Source organism: Triticum urartu, chromosome 7 (genome assembly GCF_003073215.2).
Source record: "Triticum urartu cultivar G1812 chromosome 7, Tu2.1, whole genome shotgun sequence".
In the NCBI taxonomy this organism is placed as follows: domain Eukaryota; kingdom Viridiplantae; phylum Streptophyta; class Magnoliopsida; order Poales; family Poaceae; genus Triticum; species Triticum urartu.
In genome coordinates, this window is record NC_053028.1 from 224,677,120 (window position 1) to 224,700,815 (window position 23,696).

General features: G+C 46.0%; 3 protein-coding genes across 3 annotated transcripts; 2 read left to right on the top strand and 1 right to left on the bottom strand.

The window, feature by feature from the left end:
- Positions 1 to 574: 574 nt before the first annotated feature.
- LOC125519973 lies at positions 575 to 3,613 on the top strand. Its single transcript, XM_048684750.1, has 2 exons — positions 575 to 911; positions 1,486 to 3,613. The coding sequence occupies exon 2, from the start codon at positions 1,594 to 1,596 to the stop codon at positions 3,286 to 3,288; it is 1,695 nt and encodes a 564-aa protein (XP_048540707.1). The 5' UTR covers positions 575 to 911; positions 1,486 to 1,593; the 3' UTR covers positions 3,289 to 3,613.
- A 12,193-nt stretch (positions 3,614 to 15,806) lies between these two features.
- On the top strand, positions 15,807 to 18,637 carry LOC125519668 (pentatricopeptide repeat-containing protein At2g29760, chloroplastic-like). The gene is made up of 2 exons (XM_048684399.1): positions 15,807 to 17,550; positions 18,422 to 18,637. Exon 1 carries the CDS (start codon positions 15,835 to 15,837, stop codon positions 17,548 to 17,550), a length of 1,716 nt encoding a protein of 571 aa, XP_048540356.1. The 5' UTR covers positions 15,807 to 15,834; the 3' UTR covers positions 18,422 to 18,637.
- A 972-nt stretch (positions 18,638 to 19,609) lies between these two features.
- LOC125519667 (heat shock protein 81-1) lies at positions 19,610 to 23,695 on the bottom strand. The gene is made up of 3 exons (XM_048684398.1): positions 23,407 to 23,695; positions 22,118 to 22,540; positions 19,610 to 21,358 (listed from the first exon to the last, which is right to left on the bottom strand). Exons 1-3 carry the CDS (start codon positions 23,530 to 23,532, stop codon positions 19,805 to 19,807), a joined length of 2,103 nt encoding a protein of 700 aa, XP_048540355.1. The 5' UTR covers positions 23,533 to 23,695; the 3' UTR covers positions 19,610 to 19,804.
- Between the last annotated feature and the right edge of the window lies 1 nt (position 23,696).

Sequence of the window (23,696 nt, forward strand, 5' to 3'; positions counted from 1 at the left end):
TGCCGCCGCCCCAGCAGACGCCGGAGGAGGCTGCCCTGGCAGCGTACCAGGCGGCGTTCAGGTGGGCTGGCCCTGCTCCGGTCTTCATTGACCTCACCGACGACGGCGGCGTCGACGGCAAGGGCAAGAGCAAGGTCGACGACGTCTACGGCAGCGTACCGGGCGGCAGCAGGCGGACGCGGACTTTTTTAATGTTTTATTTAATGTTTATTAGATTTAAGTGGACTTTAGCCGGCGTTTGACCGACCACTTTATGTTTAATTATGTTTATTTCGTGCAACTTATTATTATTTTTCCACGGCGGCACATTTGGGTCGGTCTTTTCATTGGACGGTCAAGCCGGCCCATTTTAAAATGCGGACGCGCACGTCCGCCTGGCCAATCCAAACGGATAAAAAATGGATAAAACGTGCGTTTGTTTGGATCGCCCCGTTGGATTTGCTCTTGGATATGCTTAGAGAAATAGAGCAGGGCGGATGGGCAGGGGATCCGGCTGAGAAAGCGAGAAAATAAAGAAGCGGAAAACCAGGGGAAACAGTGAAGGAAAGCAGTTGTCGCTGGTCAGAGCAGTCATCGCTCCTATTTCCACACTACACAAAATGGGGGCAGGGCAAAGCACCAGCGCGGCGGAAACAGTACCGCGGCACAGACTGCGCCATCACCACCAGTCCATCTCGCCCCCAGCCCAGAGGCTCCTCCACTCGCCTTTCCCCTCCCCTCCTCCGCCGCCGCCTCTCCCTCGGCGCAGCATCACCCCCTCGATCCCACGCTCCCCCGGCCAGTTCGCGGTCTCCCGCCGCGATTCCGCGCGGTGGGACGGCCGATCCGGCCGGGCCCTGTTCGTGTGGTGTGGGCACGTACTTCGCTCGGACTTGCGGGGAGAATCGGCGGCCGGATCGCACGATGGGCAGGTTGGTGGCCTGTTTGCTTCAGTTATTGCTAAATTGTGCGTGTGATTTCGTGGTAGCCATGTGAGGGCGCTTGTGCTTCCCGGAATTGCATGCGTGTCTCGCGGCTTCAGTTTGTGCTGCAGTTCGTGGAATGTGCGATCCGGTTCTAGGAGGTCCGAATATAGGTCGTTTTTGGTGAGATTTTTTCGCTAGTGGGTTTAGTGTTAGTCTACTGTCTAGTTGATCGTACAAGTGTTCTAGGTGATTTTATAAGTTAGGCCAACAGAAATAAAAATGGTACTAGAGAAGATGTGATACGTTTTACTGTTTGGAAGAGAAGGGCTAGAAGGATTTATGCATCCAATGTCATGTTCATACTTCTGGACCGTGTAGCTAGTACGATCACTGGAGGCAATGTTGCTTATGGCATATATGATACAGTAATGTAGGGTTTTCTATATTTCAGTGGTTTAATTTCTGGCATGCATCATTTTTTCTGTATGACAATTCATGAACAGTGATTTCCATGTTGAACTATTGGTGAATCTTGGGTGCTATCTCGCTGATATGTGCTTGTTTACTCCTTTTTTCACAGGGATCTTCTACTGGATAGTGTGGTATTGTGCTGAAATCACCGCGGACACTCTTTTGTGATTGTCTCTGATACTGATTGGTGTATTGCGCCTCTTCTTCTTCATCATCAATGGGCATTGTGAAGGTTGCAAGTGGTGCGCCTATAGCGAAGAGTAGTTACAGCCGTGAAAACGAGGACCTTACACAAGAGGAGAGATTACTGCTTGAGAGCTTTCCTAGTCATGATTCTGCCGATGACTGCGAACATGCGGAGGTCGATTGTGAGCTTGCAATGTCTGGAGGCCAGTTGTGCAATGTGCCTTATGGGCTTTATGATCTGCCTGAGTTAAATGACATACTGTCTCTGGAGACGTGGAACTCATGTCTAACAGAAGAAGATAGATTCCGTCTAGCAGCATACCTCCCGGACATGGACCAACATGACTTGTTTACAACAATGACGGAGCTCTTGAGTGGCAGTGCTATGTTCTTTGGGAGTCCACTTAGAGGGTTTTTTGACAGATTGAATGGTGGATTTTATTCTCCAGAAGTTTCTCGGGCAAGAGAATTACTGATGAACTTTCAGAGACGAAGGTATTATCATTTTCTGAAGTTGTATCATGATGGCATTGTTTGGAAGTTTGCGTGCATGGACAAGCTGTGGAGAAGAAGTCTTGTGGATACTAGTCTTGAGGAGAAGATTCACATTTGGCACAACTGGATACAAGAGAAGCTTCTCACATTTGCAGATCCAAACAGTTCTCCTTTGAATGCAAGACTATCAAATATTGGTGAGGTTGAAGCTGCCAGTTTTGCATCATTGAAGCGAGCTAAACTTATAGAAGGGACATCAAGTACCAATTGGTCAGCCAAATACAAGGAGATAGTCCATGAAGCAAAACCAGTGGAAATTAGCTCATCGAACAGTCACATTTTTCACCTTCAAGATGTGCCAGGTGAAAAATGTAGCAAACCACCAAAAGTCGTGCTTAAAGCAAATGCCGACAGTGATTTCCTTGCTGATGGCAATGCAGGAATATGTCATACACCAGGACTGATCCCACTCGCTCAGCTGGGAGTGCAGGTCTCCACCTTTTCTCCTTATGCTTTTTCACAGCATGTACATAATTTTTCTGTGAATCCATCTTATCCTTTATACATAAACACAAGGAGAAATTCTTTAGGCAGTTCAAGCTCAAAAGCCTGGCAGTTGGAGGGTGCACTAGAAACTTACCCTATCTTGGTCAAAAGCCCATTTGGAGTCCAGCATGCTGTTTTGGAGGATCTCAAAACAGGCAACCATTCTGCAGCGTTGAGTGGGTATCAGTCAGCAGCTAATAAACCTATCACAGCATATTCAGATGAAGGAAACGACACAAGAGAATCCCTCCATGAGAAGAACCTTTTGAAGAACTTTGGTCGGCCGGGTGCCATGGTTCCTGAAAGTTCTCCTGGTCTGTATATGAGAACCGCCATTGGCCACGAGACGAACGGATTGATGAAAATGTCCAACCCAGGAAATGCTGACATTATTTCTGAGATGCTTACCCTTGGTGCAAGCACAAACCCACCTTATAACTTCCCGATGCAGTCTGAGACAGTGCTCAAACAGCATCATGATGGGCTGAAGACGAAGGCACCTCCTTTCATGAACTCTGCTACAAGAGTTGAAGGACATAGATTCCCTTACACATACGCAAGGAGGAAGCCACACAGGGCGGTCGACCTCGTGGATCCTGTTGAGACGCCGACCATGGTGGGTTCAGAGACAGCGAGTGGGCTGGCTAGCATGGCAAATGTAAAGGCGAAGGGCATCAAACTTTGAAGTTTGCGAGCAACAAACAAGGAGATCTGATTATAGAGATGGGGAGTTGGCTTAACATCTAGCTAACATAGTAAATAAGGGTAATGTTTTGCTTTCTGTTGCGAAGTCGAATTGGCTGAAGCCTCCCTTTGTTACAGTATCATTCGGTATCTCAAGAGGACAAGTAGATAACAATCCTGTTAGATGAAATATGCAAAGCAGTCGAGTCTCACACCTAATTATTTCCCAATGACTCTTTGCTGCAATCATATAGTAAATTCTTATGGGCTTCAGATTTCTCTGTGATATCTATATATTTCTGATGTAGTATTATCTCTTTTCTCAATTTTCGTTCCGTTCAGTCAACACAGTCTCTAATATATGTTAGCCATTTATGTGAAATGTAATTGTACTCAACTTTGACGAAAAATGAAAACTGGCAGCGTAGTTTCTACGTGACAAGCAAGTTGACAAGTGTGCTATACTTCACTACAATCTATGTATGACTGAATTTTCACAGATTCGTCGGTTCAGAATTCGAGATTTGAAATTTGAAATTCGTGTTATCTCTAGCATCAACCAGAGAGGATAATAAAGTATAAACCAAACCATGCCACCATCTTATATTACCATATCAATGGATTAAGGCATATGCCAAAGAAAAAACTTGAATAAAATCATATTATACCCTGAATTCTTTTTATGTTGCGCGATCCAAAAGGAAGATGAATCCGAAATAGGGTTTCCCCCTGCTTTCTCTCCCTAATAATAAAGCACGGATTGACTTTGTCGGGTTTACCGTCACAATACGAATTTTTTTGGAATAGCAGAGGTCTTAAGGACTTGGCTAAGAGAAGGTTTCTAGTTGATGCTTCGATAGAACACAAGTTGGATTTTATCGCTATTTCTGAGACTGGTAGGGACAACTTCACACCCCAGTTTCCGAGTACTCTATCGGGAGGTGTGGAGTTTGATTGGCATTGTCTGCCTCCAAGAGGAAGATCCGGTGGGATTCTACTTGGGGTCAAGTGTGATTCCTTAGAAGTCCGGGATGTGGTTATGGGTGATTTTGCGGTTAAGTTTAGGGTCAGATCGAAGACTGATGGGTTTCGTTGGGCCTTGGTGGCGGTATATGGTGCCGCGCAGCCTGAATTCAAACCAGACTTTTTGGCGGATTTAGTCCGTATTTGTGGTAGCGAGCAGCTCCCAATTCTGGTTGGGGTGATTTCAATATTATCTGTAGACGGGATGAAAACAACAGTGATAACTTTGACGGCAGATGGTCGTTCATGTTCAATACTATCATTGAAAGCTTGGATCTTAGAGAGATAGAGCTATCTGGTCGAAAATTCACTTGGGCTAATTTATTACCAACCCCGATGTTTGAGAAGCTGGATCGTGTCCTCGCTAGTGTCGAATGGGAACAGAAATTTCCCCTGGTAACGGTCCATGCGTTATCCCGAGCCGTTTCCGACCATACTCCATTGCTCGTTGACTCAGGAGAGGCAACGCATGTGGGGAACAAGAACACGTTCTCTTTCGAATTAGCGTGGTTTGAGAAAGAAGGGTTCATAGATCTGATAGCCAGAGAATGGGCTAAGGATTCGGGTGGGAGGTCGAATGTTGACAGATGGCAAAACAAAATAAAACATCTAAGGCAATTCTTACGTGGATGGGCTAAACATTTAAGTGGAATTTATAAGATTGAAAAGGATAGACTCCTTGACCTTATTCAATCCCTAGATGTAAAGGCCGAATCCTCCATTCTAGATACCAGAGAGCTGGAAACTAAAATGGAGGCGGAGTTACGATTGAAAGAGCTTCTTCGAGAGGAGGAATTGTAGTGGGCATTGCGTGCGGAAGTCCGCAAAATCGTCAAAGGGGACGATAATATCCAATTCTTCCACATGATTGCAAATGGCAAACATCGAAAGAAGAGAATCTTTCAGCTCGAGCAGGATGAGGGGACGATTTTAGGGCAGAAAAATTTAAAATTATACATCACGAACTATTATAAACAGTTGTTTGGGCCTCTAGAGGATAATTTCGTTTCCTCGGATGAGTCGAGGATAGAGGGTGTCCCTCAGCTTGCTGTTGATGAGAATGAAATTTTAACCGCCCCGTTTTCGGAGAAAGAGGTGTTTGAGGCTATATCACAAATGAAGAATAATAAAGCTCCAGGCCCGGATGGTTTTCCGACGGAGTTCTACAAGAAGTGTTGGCACATTATCAAAGGGGACTTGATCCCGTTGTTCCATGATTTATTCAGTGGGCAATTACAGTTGTCTCACTTAAATTATGGAACAATAACTTTGCTTCCTAAGAAAACAGACGCCATGCGGATCGAGTAATTCAGGCCAATCTGTCTTCTTAATTTCAGCTTCAAGATTTTCACCAAGGTGGGGACGAATAGGCTTACACAGATTGCGTGTACTGTGGTGCAGCCTTCCCAAACTGCTTTTATGCCGGACAGAAACATTCTAGAAGGGGTTGTAGTTCTGCATGAAACGCTCCATGAGATCCACACAAAAAACTAGATGTGGTGGTTTTCGAAGTGGATTTTGAAAAGGCGTATGATAAAGTCAAATGGCCCTTCTTTCAACAGGCTTTGCGCATGAAAGGATATGATCAGGCCTGGAGGAACTAGGTTGATTCTTTCACGTAAAAAGGGAGTGTTGGTATTAAAGTGAATGATGACGTAGGTCACTATTTCCAGACACACAAAGGCCTGAGGCAAGGTGACCCGATGTCACCGATTCTTTTCAACATTGTAGTTGACATGTTGACAATCTTAATAGGAAGGGCGAAGGAGAATGGCCAAGTAGGTGGCCTAGTTCCGCATCTAGTAGATGGCGGGGTGTCAATCCTTCAGTACGCTGATGGCACTATCATCTTCATGGAGCACGATCTGGCTAAAGCAAGAAACATGAAGCTTGTGTTATGTTTGTTCGAGCAATTATCGGGGTTAAAGATTAACTTCCATAAAAGTGAATTGTTCTGATTTGGAAGAGCCAAAGATGAACAAGATGCGTACAAACAATTGTTCGGATGCGAATTGGGATCTCTACCCTTCACTTATTTGGGTATACCAATTCACCATCGCAAGCTTTCCAACAGAGAATGGAAGTGCCTTGAAGCGGTTTGAAAAGAAACTAAGTTGCTGGAAGGGCAAGCTTATGTCATACGGAGGTCGATTAATTCTCATTAATTCGGTCTTTACAAGTATGCCTATGTTTCTTTTTTCCTTTTTTGAGATACCAGTTGGAGTCAGGAAAAGGCTAGACTTCTATCGATCTAGATTCTTCTGGCAGAGTGATGAATTAAAACGAAAATACAGACTCGCTAAATGGGATATTATTTGCAGGCCGAAAGACCAAGGGGGTCTCGGTATTGAAAATTTAGAGGTGAAGAACAAATGTTTACTCAGCAAATGGTTGTTTAAACTATCTGTAGAGACAGATGCCACGTGGGCGCAGTTATTGCGGAACAAGTACCTTACTTCCAAAACATTGTCCCAGGTGACAGTGAGGCCGACCGATTCACCTCTTCGAAAAGGACTGATGAGAGTGAAATCAGCCTTTTTCAATAGAACTAAATTTATAGTTGGAAACGGTACTACCACGAGGTTCTGGGAGGACACATGGCTTGGGGAGACACCACTTGCACTCCAATATCCATCTCTCTATAATATTGTGCAGCGAAGAGAAGCTTATGTTGCCACAGTATTACAGTCCAACCCTCTAAATATTCAATTCAGAAGGACGCTAGCGGGAGATCGTTGGGAAACTTGGCTCCACTTAGTGAGAAGACTAATGGAGGTCGAGCTCTCTCAACAACCCGACAGGGTGAGCTGGAAACTAACAAAGAATGGAGAGTTCTCGGTTAAATCCATGTATGTGGATGTTATCAACTCTAGTGCTATTCCTTGTTCGAAACATGTGTGGAAAGTCAAAGTGCCTCTAAAAATCAAAGTGTTTATGTGGTTTGTACATAAACAAGTTATTCTAACTAAGGATAATCCGGTCAAACGCAATTGGACATGATCTACAAGATGTAGTTTCTGTGACAAGGATGAATCTATCAAACACCTCTTTCTCGAATGCCCCTTGGCAAAAATTTTGTGGCGGACGGTGCACTTAGCTTTTAATATTACTCCGTCGAATACCATCAACACGTTATTTGGGACCTGGTTAGATGGGTTAGACCCCGTATTCGCGAGACATATTCGTGTAGGAGTATGTGCGTTATTATGGGCTATTTGGAACTGCAGAAACAATTTGGTTTTTAACAGAACAACAAACATTCATTTCTTGCAGGTTATCTTCCGTGCCACTGTTAGGGAATATAGTAATTTCAAAAATTTCCTACGCACACGCAAGATCATGGTGATGCTTAGCAACGAGAGGGGAGAGTGTTGTCTACGTACCCTCGTAGATCGAAAGCGGAAGCGTTAGCACAACGCGGTTGATGTAGTCGTACGTCTTCACGATCCGACCGATCAAGTACCGAACGCACGGCACCTCCGAGTTTATCACACGTTCAGCTCGATGATGTCCCGCGAACTCCGATCCGGCAGAGCTTCACGGGAGAGTTTCGTCAGCATGACGGCGTGGTGACGATGATGATGTTCTACCGACGCAGGGCTTTGCCTAAGCACCACTACGATATGATCGAGGTGGATTATGGTGGAGGGGGGCACCGCACACAACTAAGAGATTAAGAGATCAATTGTTGTGTCTATGGGGTGCCCCTGCCCCCGTATATAAAGGAGCAAGGGGGGTTGCGGCCGGCCAGGGAGAGGGCGCGCCAGGAGGAGTCCTACTCCCACCGGGAGTAGGACTCCCCCCTTTTCCTAGTTGGAATAGGATTCGGGAGAAGGAAAGAAAGAGGGGAAGAAGGAAAGAGAGGGCCGGCCCCCTTGCCCTAAACCAATTCGGTTTGGGCCTTGGGGGGGCACACCCCACACTTCCCTTGCTGCCCTCTATTTCCACTAAGGCCCATGTAGGCCCATTAAGCCCCCGGTGGGTTCCGGTAACCTTCCGGTACTTCGGTAAAATCCCGATTTCACTCGGAACACTTCCGACATCCAAATATAGGCTTCCAATATATCAATCCTTATGTCTTGACCATTTCGAGACTCCTCGTCATGTCCTTGATCACATCTGGGACTCCGAACAACCTTCGGTACATCAAAACATATAAACTCATAATATAATTGTCATTGTAACGTTAAGCGTGCAGATCCTACGGGTTCGAGAACTATGTAGACATGACCGAGACACGTCTCCGGTCAATAACCAATAGCGGAACCTGGATGCTCATATTGGCTCCTACATATTCTACGAAGATCTTTATCGGTCAAACCGCATAACAACATACGTTGTTTCCTTTGTCATCGGTATGTTACTTGCCCGAGATTCGATCGTCGGTATGTCAATACCTAGTTCAATCTCGTTACTGGGAAGTCTCTTTCCTCGTTCCGTAATACATCATCCCGCAACTAACTCATCAGTTGCAATGCTTGCAAGGCTTAAGTGATGTGCATTACCGAGAGGGCCCAGAGATACCTCTCCGACAATCGGAGTGACAAATCCTAATCTTGAAATACGCCAACCCAAGAAGTACCTTTGGAGACACCTGTAGAGCACCTTTATAATCACCCAATTACATTGTGACGTTTGGTAGCACACAAAGTGTTCCTCCGGTAAACGGGAGTTGCATAATCTCATAGTCATAGGAACATGTATAAGTCATGAAGAAAGCAATAGCAACAAACTAAATGATCAAGTGCTAAGCTAACGAAATGGGTCAAGTCAATCACATCATTCTCCTAATGATGTGATCCCGTTAATCAAATGACAACTCATGTCTATGGTTAGGAAACATAACCATCTTTGATCAACGAGCTAGTCAAATAGAGGCATACTAGTGACACTCTGTTTGTCTATGTATTCACACATGTATTATGTTTTCGGTTAATACAATTCTAGCATGAATAATAAACATTTATCATGATATAAGGAAATAAATAATAACTTTATTATTGCCTCTAGGTCATATTTCCTTCAGCCACTACACTCATCCGTATGTGGTCGCTACTCACTCTGACGGAGCCCAGGGAGCGTTTGGTTACTGGATCTATCTGATGGAAGATGGTAGTTCGGGATATCTTCAACCGGTTTGGATGACGGTCATGTAATAGGATAGGTTTTTAGGTTCCTATCTTATATTTTTGCCGGCTGGTTGTGGCTTATCCTATCATGATGCTTTTGCTCTTTGTGAGCTTTTTTGTTTTTCTTACCTGAAGACCTTTGTGGACCTTTTTGCTTATTATTAATAATATGGCTGTATGCATCATTCTAATGCAGAGGCCGGAGCTTGTTCCCATTTTCGAAAGAAAAAACAATACGCTTTTTTCCATGATTTTACGCTTTCAGTTCGACTTTAAAACATATATGCGAGGTGGTATTAATTCGGAGAATCAATTCGTGTGCATAATCATCGCGCCGTCGTCTGCTGTCGTTTCGCTCGGGAACGAGCGAGGCACTGGCTCGCCAGCCGCCTCGTGCTTCGTGCGCATGGGCCTGCCCCAGGCGCCCTGGCCCAGCTCTGTCCGCGTGAACACCCAGATCCACAGCCGTTTGGCCCATTGGCCCAATGTGAGCACTGCCCGCTAATCCTTACCCAGTGCACATTTTGCTATCCCCTGCATGCTCCCTGTGTAGGCCAGTTCTGCAGGATTCGGCCCGACTATGTTTCTTCTCTGTCCGCTGCAATTTCTGTCGGTGTTTGTGAAAAGGGAGAAGGTTCTGGTTAATAGATAGTCCCACGTCGTCTTCTTGTACTCAATCTCACCCGTTTAAATATGTTTACGAGTTAACGGCAACAAGCAGCATTGAAAGAGTTGGTCAAAGAAGGAATCAATGGGCATCCTGAAAGGGTGAGGAAAGAGAGGAGGGACAAGAACCGGGGTGAGCTGCACACCGGCGGGGTCGTGCTGCTGCTCGTGCAGATCAAAGGGCTGGGCGTCGGCTGCCTCGGGCGATCTACAACACACGCGTCCACTGGGTCCCACATCACCGCCTAGGCCTACCCTCATCCCTTAGTTTTTTACCCACACGTAATCCTCCGATTCATGCGCCGCGTGGTTCCAGGCTTGCTGCACGTCTGGTTGATGGGAATTAGCAGACCCATACTACACTAGCCTTCTTTTCCTTCAAAATACAAAAGCTCAGGTTTTATGCACCGGTACTAAATGTTTTAACCACCGAATAAAATACCGAAGCACCGAATTAAAATGGGATTGGTTGCAAATCATCCACGAGAACAGACCAAGATAGTCCATCAAACGCAATGCATTGGGTATTATGGCCCTTGTGAAACTGTAGTACATACATGCTGAATGTCAAAACGTTTAGTACAAACTATACTTTGCTTGCTCTTGAGAAGATAAAACCGACATAAAACTGATTATTATTCCGCCATAATTAAAATCTAGACTCCCAAGTCCCAAGAAATTATCATGCCCGTGGCGGGTAACAGCGAGCCGACTGCGACAAGGGTTGCAGCAGTGGTCGTTGATGTCGCCGAGCTGGCTGCAGCGACAAGGCGCATGAGGATAAATGCAAAACGACAAGTGTGTGAAGTGGACAGTGATTAACAGCTACATGGAGAGTGATAAGAATGCATACCTGTTTTTTTTGTTTTTTTCTTCCTACATCCGGATGGCGCCTAGCATTGGCCAAAGAGATATCATTGTGGTGTCAACTATAATTAAAATGGGTTTACAGGCTGTGCATAACAGTATATTTGTAGCGCCCTTGGGATTATTATGCACTAGCATATTAAATTACTCCCAACCTAATAATAAATAACGGATAGAGGAAGTAGTAATAACAGTAAGTGTGATGACATGTGCGGTACCTACAACCAAAGTGTTGATGAAAATACAACTCCCATAAAATTATATACATGTCAATATTTCTACCATTGCAACCACGAACCTAGCTATTTTCTGCCATTATATTTTGATCAATTCTCTCAAATACTAGATTCGTCGAAGATTAAAAGGCCCTTGATCCAATTCTCTGGAACCAAGGCACTATGCAGCTTTTGACAGAATTTTTATCCCGTTGCATCGCACGGGTCATTTTCCTAGTATATTATAAAGCCTGGACCAAAGCACACAAGTAGCAACAAGGTTCAACGCACATACAAACACACACACCAAAGTACAATAAGCACACCAGAAGTCTAGCTGGGGAGCAACACAATAATCCCCAAATAAGAAGCCAAAAGACAGCTACACTAATCCGGCTTCGGGGGCGGAGGGGGGAGCGGCGGTGCAGACAAGCGGGCGGCGATGGACCGGAGCCAAGCGATGGCCCGGTCGATGAAGACCCGATCCTGGCACCGACTAAGCGGTTGCCATAGCTGTAGAAAACCACAGAGTTTGTATATTGCATCAGTCGCACGAAAAGGAATAACATGCTCAATCACAAGCTTATTACGGATATTCCAAAGCGTCCAAAGGAGGGCACCAATGGCCACCCAAAGGGCCAGCCGCCCAACCGTATGGATGGGCTCAAGCACCTCCCCAAACATATCGGGGAGGTTGGTATGGCACCATCTGCCACCTGCAACCTCCCGAAAGCAACCCCAGAGGAATCTCGCCGCCGGGCACACGAAGAATATGTGGTTAGAGTCCTCCGGGGTCAAGCACAAAGGACACATCCCGTCGGAGGGGCCGTTACGCTTCAGCACCTCCGTACCGGATGGGACTCGTCTGCGCACTAATTGCCAAAGGAAGATCCTAATCTTCAACGGCAGCTTAATCTCCCAAAGGAGGTTCAATTCTATCGGTCCCGGAGTGGGCATAATCGCATGGTATAGCGATTTCGCTGAGAACCGCCCACTGGGCTCGAGGTACCAATGGACTACGTCCTCCTCCTCGGATGGGGAATGGAGGGCAATGCATGCTACGAGGTCCTCCCACATATCCAGCTCGCCGGGACCGAAGGTCCTTGTAAAGGCTATCTACGTGAGGTTCGACAAGGCTGACGCCACCGTCAAACACTTGTCGGCGCAGATATTGAAGAGGGCCTGGAAGCGGGAAGCGAACGGCAGGGAACCGCACCACCAGTCCAACCAGAAGAGGGTGGCGGTGCCTCGGCCCACCTCCATTGACTATTTGATCCGAAGCACTGGCATCAACTACACAATCGTTTGCCAGAACTGTGATTTTCCGGCTCTTTGCGCAAACGCTAGGGGTTGGCCCCGTAGGTATTTAGCTCAAATAATGTCAAGCCATAGGCCACCCTCACCAGAGGCGATCCTCCATAGCCATTTAGCTAGAAGGGCAATATTTATCCTTTTGGATGAGATGATCCCAAGACCCCCTAGTCCTTGGGCTTGCAGATCTCCGTCCACTTCACCATAAGGAACGCCAAAGAACAATAGGCTTCGGAGGCATTCGGAAAGCTCAAACCAAAACCTCTTCTAGTGATAGAATAGGAACCGAGGTCTCTAGGATTCCATCATTTTCCCGTGCCTACTCCTCCTAAGCTTCTTTTCTTAACCTTCCTCTCTCATAGCGAACATCTCTTATCACCTCAATATATGTACATATATTTTAGTTTTTCTGCTAAAGTGATTCAGCAACAAAAAAGAGGAAGAGGAAGGAGCGCATAAGAATGATAGGAATGAGAGGAACCGATAAGTTAGGCTTTCCTATATCTTCTCATTCCTACTGCTCTTATGCCCTCTCTATCTTACTCTTCCTAGCTTGCATTCGACTCACATTGAATATGTGCACACATGTATGTGCTTTCTAAGCTAAAGCAACCAAGCAAGCCAAAAAGGGAAGAGGAAGGAGTGCTTGAGAACAATAGGAATGGGGGGAAACACCAAATCGAGTTCTCACCTCCAATACTAGAGGTGAAAACAAGACAAGTCATACTTTCCTCCATCTTTTCATTCCCACTGCTCTTCTCTCTTCTCAATTAGCCTTCAAGGTCTCAGATTGTCTAAGTATGTCGCACAATTCTAAAAAAGCACTTAAGAAATGTACACACACATCTACGACTTTTTCATTATTATATTGTGCAAGCCAAAAAGAAGCGGAAGGGGTGCTCAAGAACTATATAAATGGAAGACATCAGGAACCTTAAGGGAGTCAAGTAATGAAGACACCGAGTGCATCCAACATCACTAGACAGTCGATGTCAATGGGTCCTATTGTCTTGTGCCATTAATGTAATAAAGCATGTACATGGAGATTTTCAACTTCTAGACATCCGAGAAGCAATTCATTTATACAGTAGAAGCTATAAGTCAGAAATAGTATGAACTTGAAAATTTAAGCCCGCTAACAAACTTCATAAACTTAAAAATGACGGGGAAAAATATTGGGGAAATGATCCAATTAATGAGTCGGCTGATCCCACTTGCTGCATCGTTCACACGCCGGGCCGTCCGATTCGTTTTGATCGGTCCAAGCAAGTGAAGGCGCGGAGGAGACAAGAAACTTCCCGAAACGCTATCTTCTCGCTCGACCTTATCCACTCGTTCGACCTGTCTTCCTCGTCTCTTCTTTTTCCCAATTCTCTCCCTACTCGGCAACATACAGGGCGACACTCTCTCCTTTTCCTCCTTCGTGCTTCCATGGACAGCCGACACCACGAAGACGCTGCTGTGAGGAGGCGTTGCTAGCAACAAGTAGCAAGCACCAGATGCAACAAAGGTCTTGTTGCAGGATCCATGGAGTGTGTATGAATAAACTGGTGATGCCCCTATCACATACGGAACCTCATCAACCAAGTCCATGGAGTGCCTGCTTCAAGGTGCATGTGTTGTAGGCTAGGCCCCGGACGCTATAGGTGTGTGTCGCTCATCGTTGATTTGTGGACGAAATCAACGGCCTGATGCTACAATTTCTTTAGACGGAATTTTTGCAACAAAGGTCTTGTTGCAGGAATGCAGAGAAGAGGTCGGAGATGTTGTAATTTTTGCAAAGGATCTTGTTGCAGGAATATAATGAAGAGAATTTTTTATGCAACAAAGGTCTTGTTGCGGGAATAGAGAGAAGAGTGTTTTTTTCAACAAAGGTTTTGTTGTAGGAATAGAGAGAAGAGTTTTTTTTGCAACAAAGTTCTTGTTGCAGGCATGTAGATCACCCTGGGTGTTCAGGTATTTCGGTTTGGGTAGTTCGGTTTATGGGTAATTTGGGTACTCAAAAATGGGAATCGAAATTTTTCCTGCAAAAATAATACCCGAACCAAAATTACCCAAAATTTCGGTTCAGGTAATTCGGGTACCCAAATATCCCGAAATATTCGGAGCACGCATCAGCTTTTGGTATGAATAATTCAGGTAGTATAGGTATTTTAGTTAGTATGGGTAACATGACAGTGTAATAGTAGCATGAATAATTTGGTTAGTATGAATAATTCGAGTAGTATGGGTATTTCGGGTTTTCTAGACTGGGAACTGAACCCTAACCCAAAAACCATATAGCCAGGAGATGAGAATCGAACCCTAACCCAATACCCGAATTACCCAACAATTCGGGTAATTCAGTTCGGGTTCGAATAGCGGGTTAGGTTACTCATACGCCCAGGGTGACATGTAGAGAAGAAGCCTTAGGTGTTGCAACTTTTGCAACAAAAGTCTTGTTGCTGAAATACAAAGAAAAGGTTAGAGAGACTTTTGTAACAAAGATTTTGTTGCAATGTAGTTTTGCAACAAAGGTATTCTTACAGGAAAATAGAGAAGAGGAAATCAAATGGCTTGTGACATGGAAAATGTTCAGCGTCAACCGGTTGAAAACAATCGATGCGTCCGCCACCTCCTTTAAGCGCCACGAGCCCTCAAGGCCCCACTTAAAGAAACACGAGACATACCTCTTTGTCCAGAAAAACATCACGTTTCTTCCTCCATCTCTCATCTACTCCCTCCGTCCTAAAATAAGTGACTCGACTTTGCATTAACTTTGTACTAAAGCTAGTACAAAGTCGAGTCACTTATTTTGGGACGGAGGGAGTATATGTTTTCTCCAACATTACCTATGTTGCAAAAATTCTTGCACAACACTACCCTTGTTGCAGAGAAAAGTGAAGATAGAGAAAAAAAAATACCACAACACAACCTATATTGCAAAAAATCCCGCAACATAATCTATGTTGCAAAAAAACTCGCAACACAACTTATGTTGCAAAAAAAATTCTGCAACGCCACTTATGTTGTAAATTTCTGCAACACGATCTTTGTTGCAAAGCAAAAGATGTTCAATCGCTATTGATTAGATTTGATGACCCACGAGGCGACGAGTCATTTAAAAAGATCCATCGGCCGACGCGTAGCAGCCCTATTGTGACATAGTATAATCAGATGGTTTGCGGTTCGATCTGATCTTTTAAAAATCAACCGGCAGATGCGTAGCAATCGGCTATTTGTCCCCCTTCGAGACCTACTCTAAGCCGTCAGATACCAATTGAACGGTTAAGCTTGTCAGAGCTCTCAATTTTTCGTGGTACAAAAATTCCCCTCCGCGGCCAAACTCAAAACGGAATGGCACCGCCGCCTCGCCTCCTCCCTCTCCTCCTTGGTCGCCTCCTCGTCTCCGGCGACCTCCTCCGCAACACCGCCCACCTCCGCCGCATCGTGCCCCTCCTCCCTTCCCCCCCCCCCCTCGCCGCCCCCCTCTCCCGCCCCTACTTCCCCCCCTTCCCCTCCTCATGCATCTTCCTCCACAACCTGCTCATCCGAGCCTCCGCAACCTCCCCGTCTCCTCGCATCGCCTTCGCCGCCTTCTCCTCCATTCTCCGCTCTGGCGATACTCCCGACCGATTCACCTTCCCTTCCCTCCTCAAGTCGGCGTCCAGGCTCGCCTCTTTCCCGCGCACGGGCGCGCAGGTGCACGCGCAGGCTGTCCGGCGCGGCTTCTTGATCGACGTCTTTGTCGTCAACGCGCTCCTCGCGATGTACGCCGCCTTCCGAGACACGGTTTCCATGCGGGAGGTGTTCGACTCGTGCTCAGGGGTCACCGACGTGGTGTCTTGGAACACGGTGCTCGGTGGCTATGTGAAGTGCGGGGACATCGGGAACGCCCGGATGATGTTCGAGGAAATGCCGCAGAGGAATGGGGTGTCCTGGAGCGCGATGGTTGGGGCATACGCCGGTTCTGGCGAGTTGGATGTGGCCAGGGAAATGTTGGATGAGATGCCGGCCGTTGGGAGGAACATTGTGACATGGAACTCGATGATAACAGGATTCGCGCGGCATGGGCTACTGCCACTGGCTAGGAAGATGTTTGATGAGATGCCGGTACGGAATCTGGTATCGTGGAACACAATGATCCGTGGGTATGCAGTGAACGGTGAGATGGATGGTGCACGGAAGCTGTTTGATGTGATGCCGGAGAAAGATGTGATTTCCTGGACGTGCATGATTTCTGGGTATGCACAGGCTGGACGCTACACGGAAACCCTTGAGCTGTTCAGGGAAATGCAGAGCGAGAGCAGTGCCCGTCCTAATGAGGTGACCATGGTGAGCGTGCTCTCAGCATGTGCACATTTAACAGCTCTGGAAGAAGGGAGGTGGGCTCACACTTACATTGACAAGCACAAGATGGTGCTCGACAATGACTTCAATCTCGGTGCTGCTCTCGTTGACATGTATGCCAAGTGTGGGAAAACTGACATGGCTGTCAAAATCTTCCACTCCTTGGACCAGAAGAATGTCTCTGCCTGGAATGCGCTCATCACTGGGTTGGCAGTGAATGGTGATGTTCAGGATTGCATTGATGTGTTTGAGCAGATGAAGAGGTCAGGAGAGAAACCGAATGACGTAACGTTCGTTGGTGTGCTGACTGCTTGTGCCCACAGCGGGCTGGTGGATGAGGGTCGACGGTGCTTTCAGAGCATGTCATCATCTAATTGTGGAGTGCAGCCAGAGGCAAAGCATTATGGCTGCATGGTTGACATGTTAGGCCGGGCAGGGCTTCTTGAAGAGGCAGAGGAGCTGATAAGGAGCATGCCGATGGCCCCAGATGTCATGATTTTGGGCGCACTACTAGGTGCCTGTCGAATGCACAAGAGATTTGATGTGGCTGAAAGAGTCCAGAGTGAAATTATTGGTCTCAACACACGGCAGGCTGGCTGCCATGTCTTGATATCAGACGTTTATGCTGCTGCTGGCAAATGGGGAGAGGCTTTAGATGCAAGGCGTGTTCTTCAGAAGTGCACAATCAGGAAATTGCCAGGATCATCCAGCTCGATGCGATAGGTATGAATTTATTGCAAAAGCTTAAGCCATTGCATATAGGGCTGCATTCTCTAGCATTAAATGGTGTCCTTCCTATTGGTATTGGGACTAGACCATTAGAAATTTCTGTTAAAAGTGTTCAACTGCCCTGTGTGCTTCATATCTGAATTTGAGATCAAACAGAACATATGCTTGTCCCTTCTTGCAGATAACCGTTTCTCTGTTCTGGAGTATTGGTCATCTGTAATTCTTGTAGAATAGGAATTGAACTTACCAAATTTCACTGATGGGATTAGCTTCTCAAAAATTGGTTGTATCATCCTCGCAATCTGTACAGTAACATTTCCAAATTTCAGCTGATGTTAATGTGAATATGATCTGGTTCTTTTCGATCCTGCTGAATTCTAAGCAAAAATTAGTGAGTTGCCCTGGCTGACGCCAGAAGAAATAGTAAAGCTGCAAACACAAATATCATGTATCTTTTTTGCTATGGTTAGTTGGAGGATCACGCCAAGACGTCTGAGTAATATACGCAAGCACATATGCATGTGGATGTCTGAGGGAAAATCATTGATTTTTTTCCTAAAGATATGATTCTATAATTACTTTGAGGGGAGATGGACTTTGGAATACTGGCCACGAAATATATTTGAGAGAATACAGGACGTATTCATTCAGAATTATACTTTCCAACTGAGAAACTGCTGCAACGTTCAACAGCATGTAGCTGTATTCTTTTAACTGTATAAACTGCAGATTCTTCTCGTATTTCTTCTAGCAGAACTCCCATTCTTCTAGCGGTATATCTAGGACTACAAATTTTCCGAGAATATTTAGGACTAATGCCAACGGACACCATCTTAAAATGATGTCAACCTTCAACGTTCAACAGCATGGAGCCTGTGCTGACACCGCCAAGAGCTATATCAAAGAAAGGAGTCAGAGTGGAGTCTGTCAGGATTTTCTGAATCTTCATGCAACTTACTCGAGGAATGGAACGACTAACTCCCTGTCAACAGAAACAACAACAGGAATTGGCATATTCATTCGACTTGAAAGAGAACAGCGACAAGGCAATTTCCATTATTCATTCAGGCTACCAGCCCAGGCAAGTTTTTAGAAGAGCAAGTTTTCTCTTTGATGTTCACCAAAACATATCAGTGACCTGGTGAACCCTCATTTACCAGTTGCTTTCTTTTTCTAGAAGAAAAGGAGTTCAATGTCGGGGCACATAACTGCGCAGCTCAGGCTCATTTCTCAGATTGTAACGATGGCACAAAAGTTGGCTTGTAGCTCAATTGAGCACTGTCATGGAGCCAGGGATTCTTAAAATAAAGCTCAGGCGCCACCAAGAAAAAAGTCTTCAGGTCATATGCAGCACCAGACTTGGCTTTAGATGCAAGGCGTGTTCTTCAGAAGTGCACAATCAGGAAATTGCCGGGGTCATCCAGCTCGATGTGATAGGTTTGAATTTGTTGCAAAAGCCTAAACCATCTAAAGCTTCATATCTGGGTTGCTCTATGCGCTTCATATCTGAATTTGACATCGAACAGAGCTTCTCTTCTTGCACTGTCTCTGTTCTGTAATGTTGGGCCATCCGTAATTCTTTTAGAGACTTGATGAGATTCTCAAAATTAGATCCTGGCAATCTTTACAACAAAATTTGGTTCTTTTCGATCCTGCTGAATTACTCACAATTGACTTTCAAATACTGGCCAGGAGATACAGAATTGTACTGGTTGGGCCATCCAGGAGGCAGTAAAAACATAACCACTCCCAGCCACAGATCAGGAATCAACGTAAGCTGCAGGAGTCACTTTCTTTCTACACAAGAAAGCCATATATATTCAGGCTTATCACATTTCAAGTACGTTTTAAAAGCAGCCCAAGGCTTCTTGTGTAGATCACATTTCAAGTACTCAGTTTCAGCTGCTCGACTCTAATTCACAACTGAAAGAGATATAAATTCTAATCATAAGAACAAGTCAGCACCAAATTCGAGAAAGAGCTTTAAATACGGGATTCGCAAATGAAATGAAAAAAGGACGAGAAGGCCAGCAGAAAGCAAAGTGAGCAAAAATTAACTCGAAAGCACTAAAGATGATATATATAAGCAACGATTACGATACGCAGTTCCGGGGACTCCACAGACCACTCCCCTAGCCCCATTAGGGCAGGCTAGGCACAGTAAACCACAAAAGACAAACCGACCACGCGACAGTAACCCAAAAGATAAGCTAGCTCTAGTACTCGGATAGCAAGCAAATGCACACGCCTAGTCGACCTCCTCCATCTTGCTCTCGCCGGCGTCCTCCTCCAGCGGCGGCATGTCCGTGTCAGCCTCAGCAGCCTCCTCGTCCTCGTCGATGCTCAGGCCCAGCTTGAGCATGCGGTGGATCCTGGTGCCGAACGTGTTGGGGTCGTCGAGGCTGAAGCCAGAGGTGAGCAGGGAGGTCTCGAACAGCAGCATCACCAGGTCCTTGACAGACTTGTCGTTCTTGTCCGCGTCGGCGCGCTTGCGCAGCTCCTCCATGATGGCGTTCTCCGGGTTGATCTCCATCGTCTTCTTGCTGGACATGTAGCCGCCCATGCTCGTGTCCCTCAGGGCCTGGGCCTTCATGATCCTCTCCATGTTGGCGGTCCAGCCATACTCGCCGGTGACCAGGCAGCACGGCGAGTCGACGACGCGGTCAGAGACAATCACCTTCTCGACCCTGTCGCCCAGCACCTCCTTGATCACCTTGCAGAGCCCCTCGAACTTCTCCTTGAGCTCCTCCTTCCTCTTCTTCTCTTCCTCGCTGTCATCAAGCTTCAGGCCCTCCTTGGTGGCAGAGACCAACTTCTTTCCCTCAAACTCCTTGAGCTGGCCAATGGAGTACTCATCAATGGCGTCAACCATGTACAGCACCTCGTAGCCCTTCTTCTTCAGCTTCTCAAGGAAGGGAGAGTTCTCCACAGCCTTCTTGCTCTCACCGGTGATGTAGTAGATGTCGTTCTGGCCCTCCTTCATCCTCGTCACATAGTCCTTGAGGCTGGTAAGCTCATCGCCACTCTTGGTGGAGTGGTACCTCAGGAGCTCAGCAAGCTTGGTCCTGTTGGTGGAGTCCTCATGGACGCCGAGCTTGAGGTTCTTGGAGAAAGCCTCATAGAACTTGTTGTAGTCCTCCTTGTTCTCAGCAATCTCAAAGAAGAGCTCGATGCACTTCTTCACAAGGTTCTTCCTGATGACCTTGAGGATCTTGTTCTGCTGGAGTGTCTCACGAGAGATGTTGAGGGGAAGATCCTCAGAGTCAACAATGCCCTTGACAAAGCTCAGCCACTCTGGGATCAGCTCCTCACAGTTGTCCATGATGAAGACACGGCGCACATAGAGCTTAATGTTGTTGAGCTTCTTCCTGGTGTCAAAGAGGTCAAAGGGGGCCCTCTTGGGAACGAAGAGGACGGCCTTGAACTCAAGCTGACCCTCCACCGAGAAGTGCTTGACGGCAAGGTGCTCCTCCCAGTCGTTTGTCAGGCTCTTGTAGAAGGCAGCATACTCATCCTTGGTGATCTCCTCAGGCTTCCTCATCCAGATGGGCTTCTGCTTGTTGATCAGGTTCCACTCGTGAGAAACCTCCTTGATCTTCTTCTTTTTCTTCTCCTTTTCTTCCTTCTCTTCATCAATTTCCTCAACCTTGCCCTCCTCAGTATCCTTCTTCTCATCCTCATCTTCATCGTCAGAAATTTCCTTCTCAGTGGTCTTCTCCGTCCAGAGAGAGATGGGATAGCTGATGAACTCAGAGTGCTTCTTCACCAGATCCTTGAGGCGACGCTCCTCAAGGTACTCCAACTGCAGAACAATAGTTAAATTGTCAGGGACAAGTCACATGCCTCAGTTAAAAATACCCATTAGCATCAATGAAAGGTGCTACATCCCAAAAACATAGCACTATGATTTTGAATGTCCCAAAGTAAAAATAGCACATGAGTTGAGGTCGGCCCAAATGGCCTAAGCCACTTGGCACAAATGCAGTACTAACAAAAACAGTAGTAGTAGAAACTAGCTAGCATCAACAATCTAGGATGGCACTAATTATACTGGTCCAATTTCATGCAATGACAACAGTAATGGCTCATTTTAAGGGATTCATGCCAGCAATTATACTTACTGAATCTAGAACAGCGGTAAACAATCAAATTCAACTGCAACAGACATATATGATCACAACAAAGCCATAGTAACAATTATACTAACTGAATCTATAAGAAGGGTAAACAATTAAACTCAACAACAGACATGCCAAAAACATAGCACTATGATCAGTATACAACTCAAGTTTCAGCAGCAAATGAATTACCTACAGAACCCTCCCAATACTGTGCATCATTAATCAACAAGAACAGGTACGCCCTTCCATTACAACCCCAGAGCATAGAAACAAAAGTAAGACATGAACAGCATTTCAATCTAACAGTACATTCACAGAAACATGGGAGTTTGAACAAAAGTAACATGAACAGCATTTCAATCTAACAGGAACATATTAAAATGTGAACAGAACAGGTAGCATGAGAAAGTAAATAATGGGAAGACTTTTGAGTTTTGTACCTGATCATCCTTGAGGTAGAGGGTGATCTTAGTACCCCTTCCAAGGGGCTCTCCAGTAGTATCACGTGTCACAGTGAAGGAACCACCAGCCTGGGACTCCCACACATACTGCTCGTCATCGTTGTGCTTGCTGGTCACAACGACTCTCTCAGCAACGAGGTAAGCAGAGTAGAAACCGACACCAAACTGACCAATCATGGACACATCAGCACCAGCAGCCAGTGCCTCCATGAAATCCTTGGTGCCAGACCTTGCAATGGTACCAAGGTTGTTCACAAGGTCTGACTTGGTCATACCAATACCACTGTCAATAAGCGTGAGTGTGTTCGTGGCCTTGTCAGGGATTATGTGGATGAACAGCTCTGGCTGAGCATCCAGCTTGCTCTTGTCAGTCAGGCTCTCAAACCTGATCTTATCCAACGCCTGCACAACAAAGCACCCAAATACACAATGTAGTGTGAGTCTCACAGATTAAACTAGTAAATAATGCAAACATAAATCAAAGTTTTGACTAATAATGCATTACAGTAGAATCAGCCTGTATTTTTTATTTAACATAGATGTAGATTACATACGCAATAACCTACCAACCATCCAAATCTAGTTTGAATCAGAAAAGCTATGCTACAACCATGCAAAGCTACTTAGGAATTCGAATTTAAACACAGATCCAACAAAATTAGCACACAGGCAATCTAGTCATGGGATTGTTTTACATTTTATAAAGCCTGTCCGCCTATAGGAAAATTTATAATTCAAGTGAGCGTTTCCTAAGCCTTTATAACAGTCCAATAATCTCTAACCATGAAGATCTGCACGTGCGACTGTACAGAGAATAAACAAACATATCCAGTGAGCGTTTCCTAAGCTTTTAGGACAGTACAATTAGCTCGATCATGTAGATCTGCACGTGCGACAGTACATACAGAGAACAAACAAATGCACATCTACGTTATACTACTCACTAGCACATACATGGAAACTTACGATGCAAGTAATGATGTTTCCTAAGCTTTTATAACAGTCAATTAGCTCTAATCATGGAGACTCGCACGTGCAACAGGACAGAGAACAAACAAATGTGTAGCCACGTCCTACTCACAGACAACAGAACATCGCACAAACCGCAGGTTCGTCGATGGATTTGAAATCCGATGCACTAACCGGCGCGAACCGACAAACGCACCCGATCTACTGAACATCGGTACGGCAAAGGGCCCTATCGCGCACGGATCTAAACAGAGCCGCGAATCACAGCATTACAGGGGAGCGCGGGGGAGGGAGCTTACATCCGAGGCGTTGGAGATGAGCTCGCGGAGGAAGATCTCCTTGTTGGAGTAGAAGGTGTTGATGATGAGCGAGAGCAGCTGGTTGATCTCGGCCTGGAAGGCGAAGGTCTCGGTCTCCGAAGCCATGGCGCCGCCGGCACCGGAAGCTCCTGGAACGCGCGCGCTGGGGTTGGGAGGAGAGGAGATGGCTTAGGGTTAGGGCTCTGGAGCAGGGGTTCTCGGGTTCTGGGACGCAAGGTTGGAGGGGACGGGCGCCGGGGCCAGGGTTATATAGTCGGAAGAGGGGTTCT

What these genes read in the sequence shown, in the direction of transcription:
- LOC125519973 (XM_048684750.1), top strand. Translation starts at nt 1,594, where the DNA reads ATGGGCATTGTGAAGGTTGCAAGTGGTGCGCCTATAGCGAAGAGTAGT.
- LOC125519668 (XM_048684399.1), top strand. Translation starts at nt 15,835, where the DNA reads ATGGCACCGCCGCCTCGCCTCCTCCCTCTCCTCCTTGGTCGCCTCCTC.
- LOC125519667 (XM_048684398.1), bottom strand. Translation starts at nt 23,532, where the DNA reads ATGGCTTCGGAGACCGAGACCTTCGCCTTCCAGGCCGAGATCAACCAG. An exon ending in TCATCTCCAACGCCTCGGAT is followed by an intron (nt 22,541 to 23,406) that starts GTAAGCTCCCTC and finishes TTTGTTGTGCAG; the next exon opens with GCGTTGGATAAGATCAGGTT. An exon ending in TCTACCTCAAGGATGATCAG is followed by an intron (nt 21,359 to 22,117) that starts GTACAAAACTCA and finishes ATTGTTCTGCAG; the next exon opens with TTGGAGTACCTTGAGGAGCG.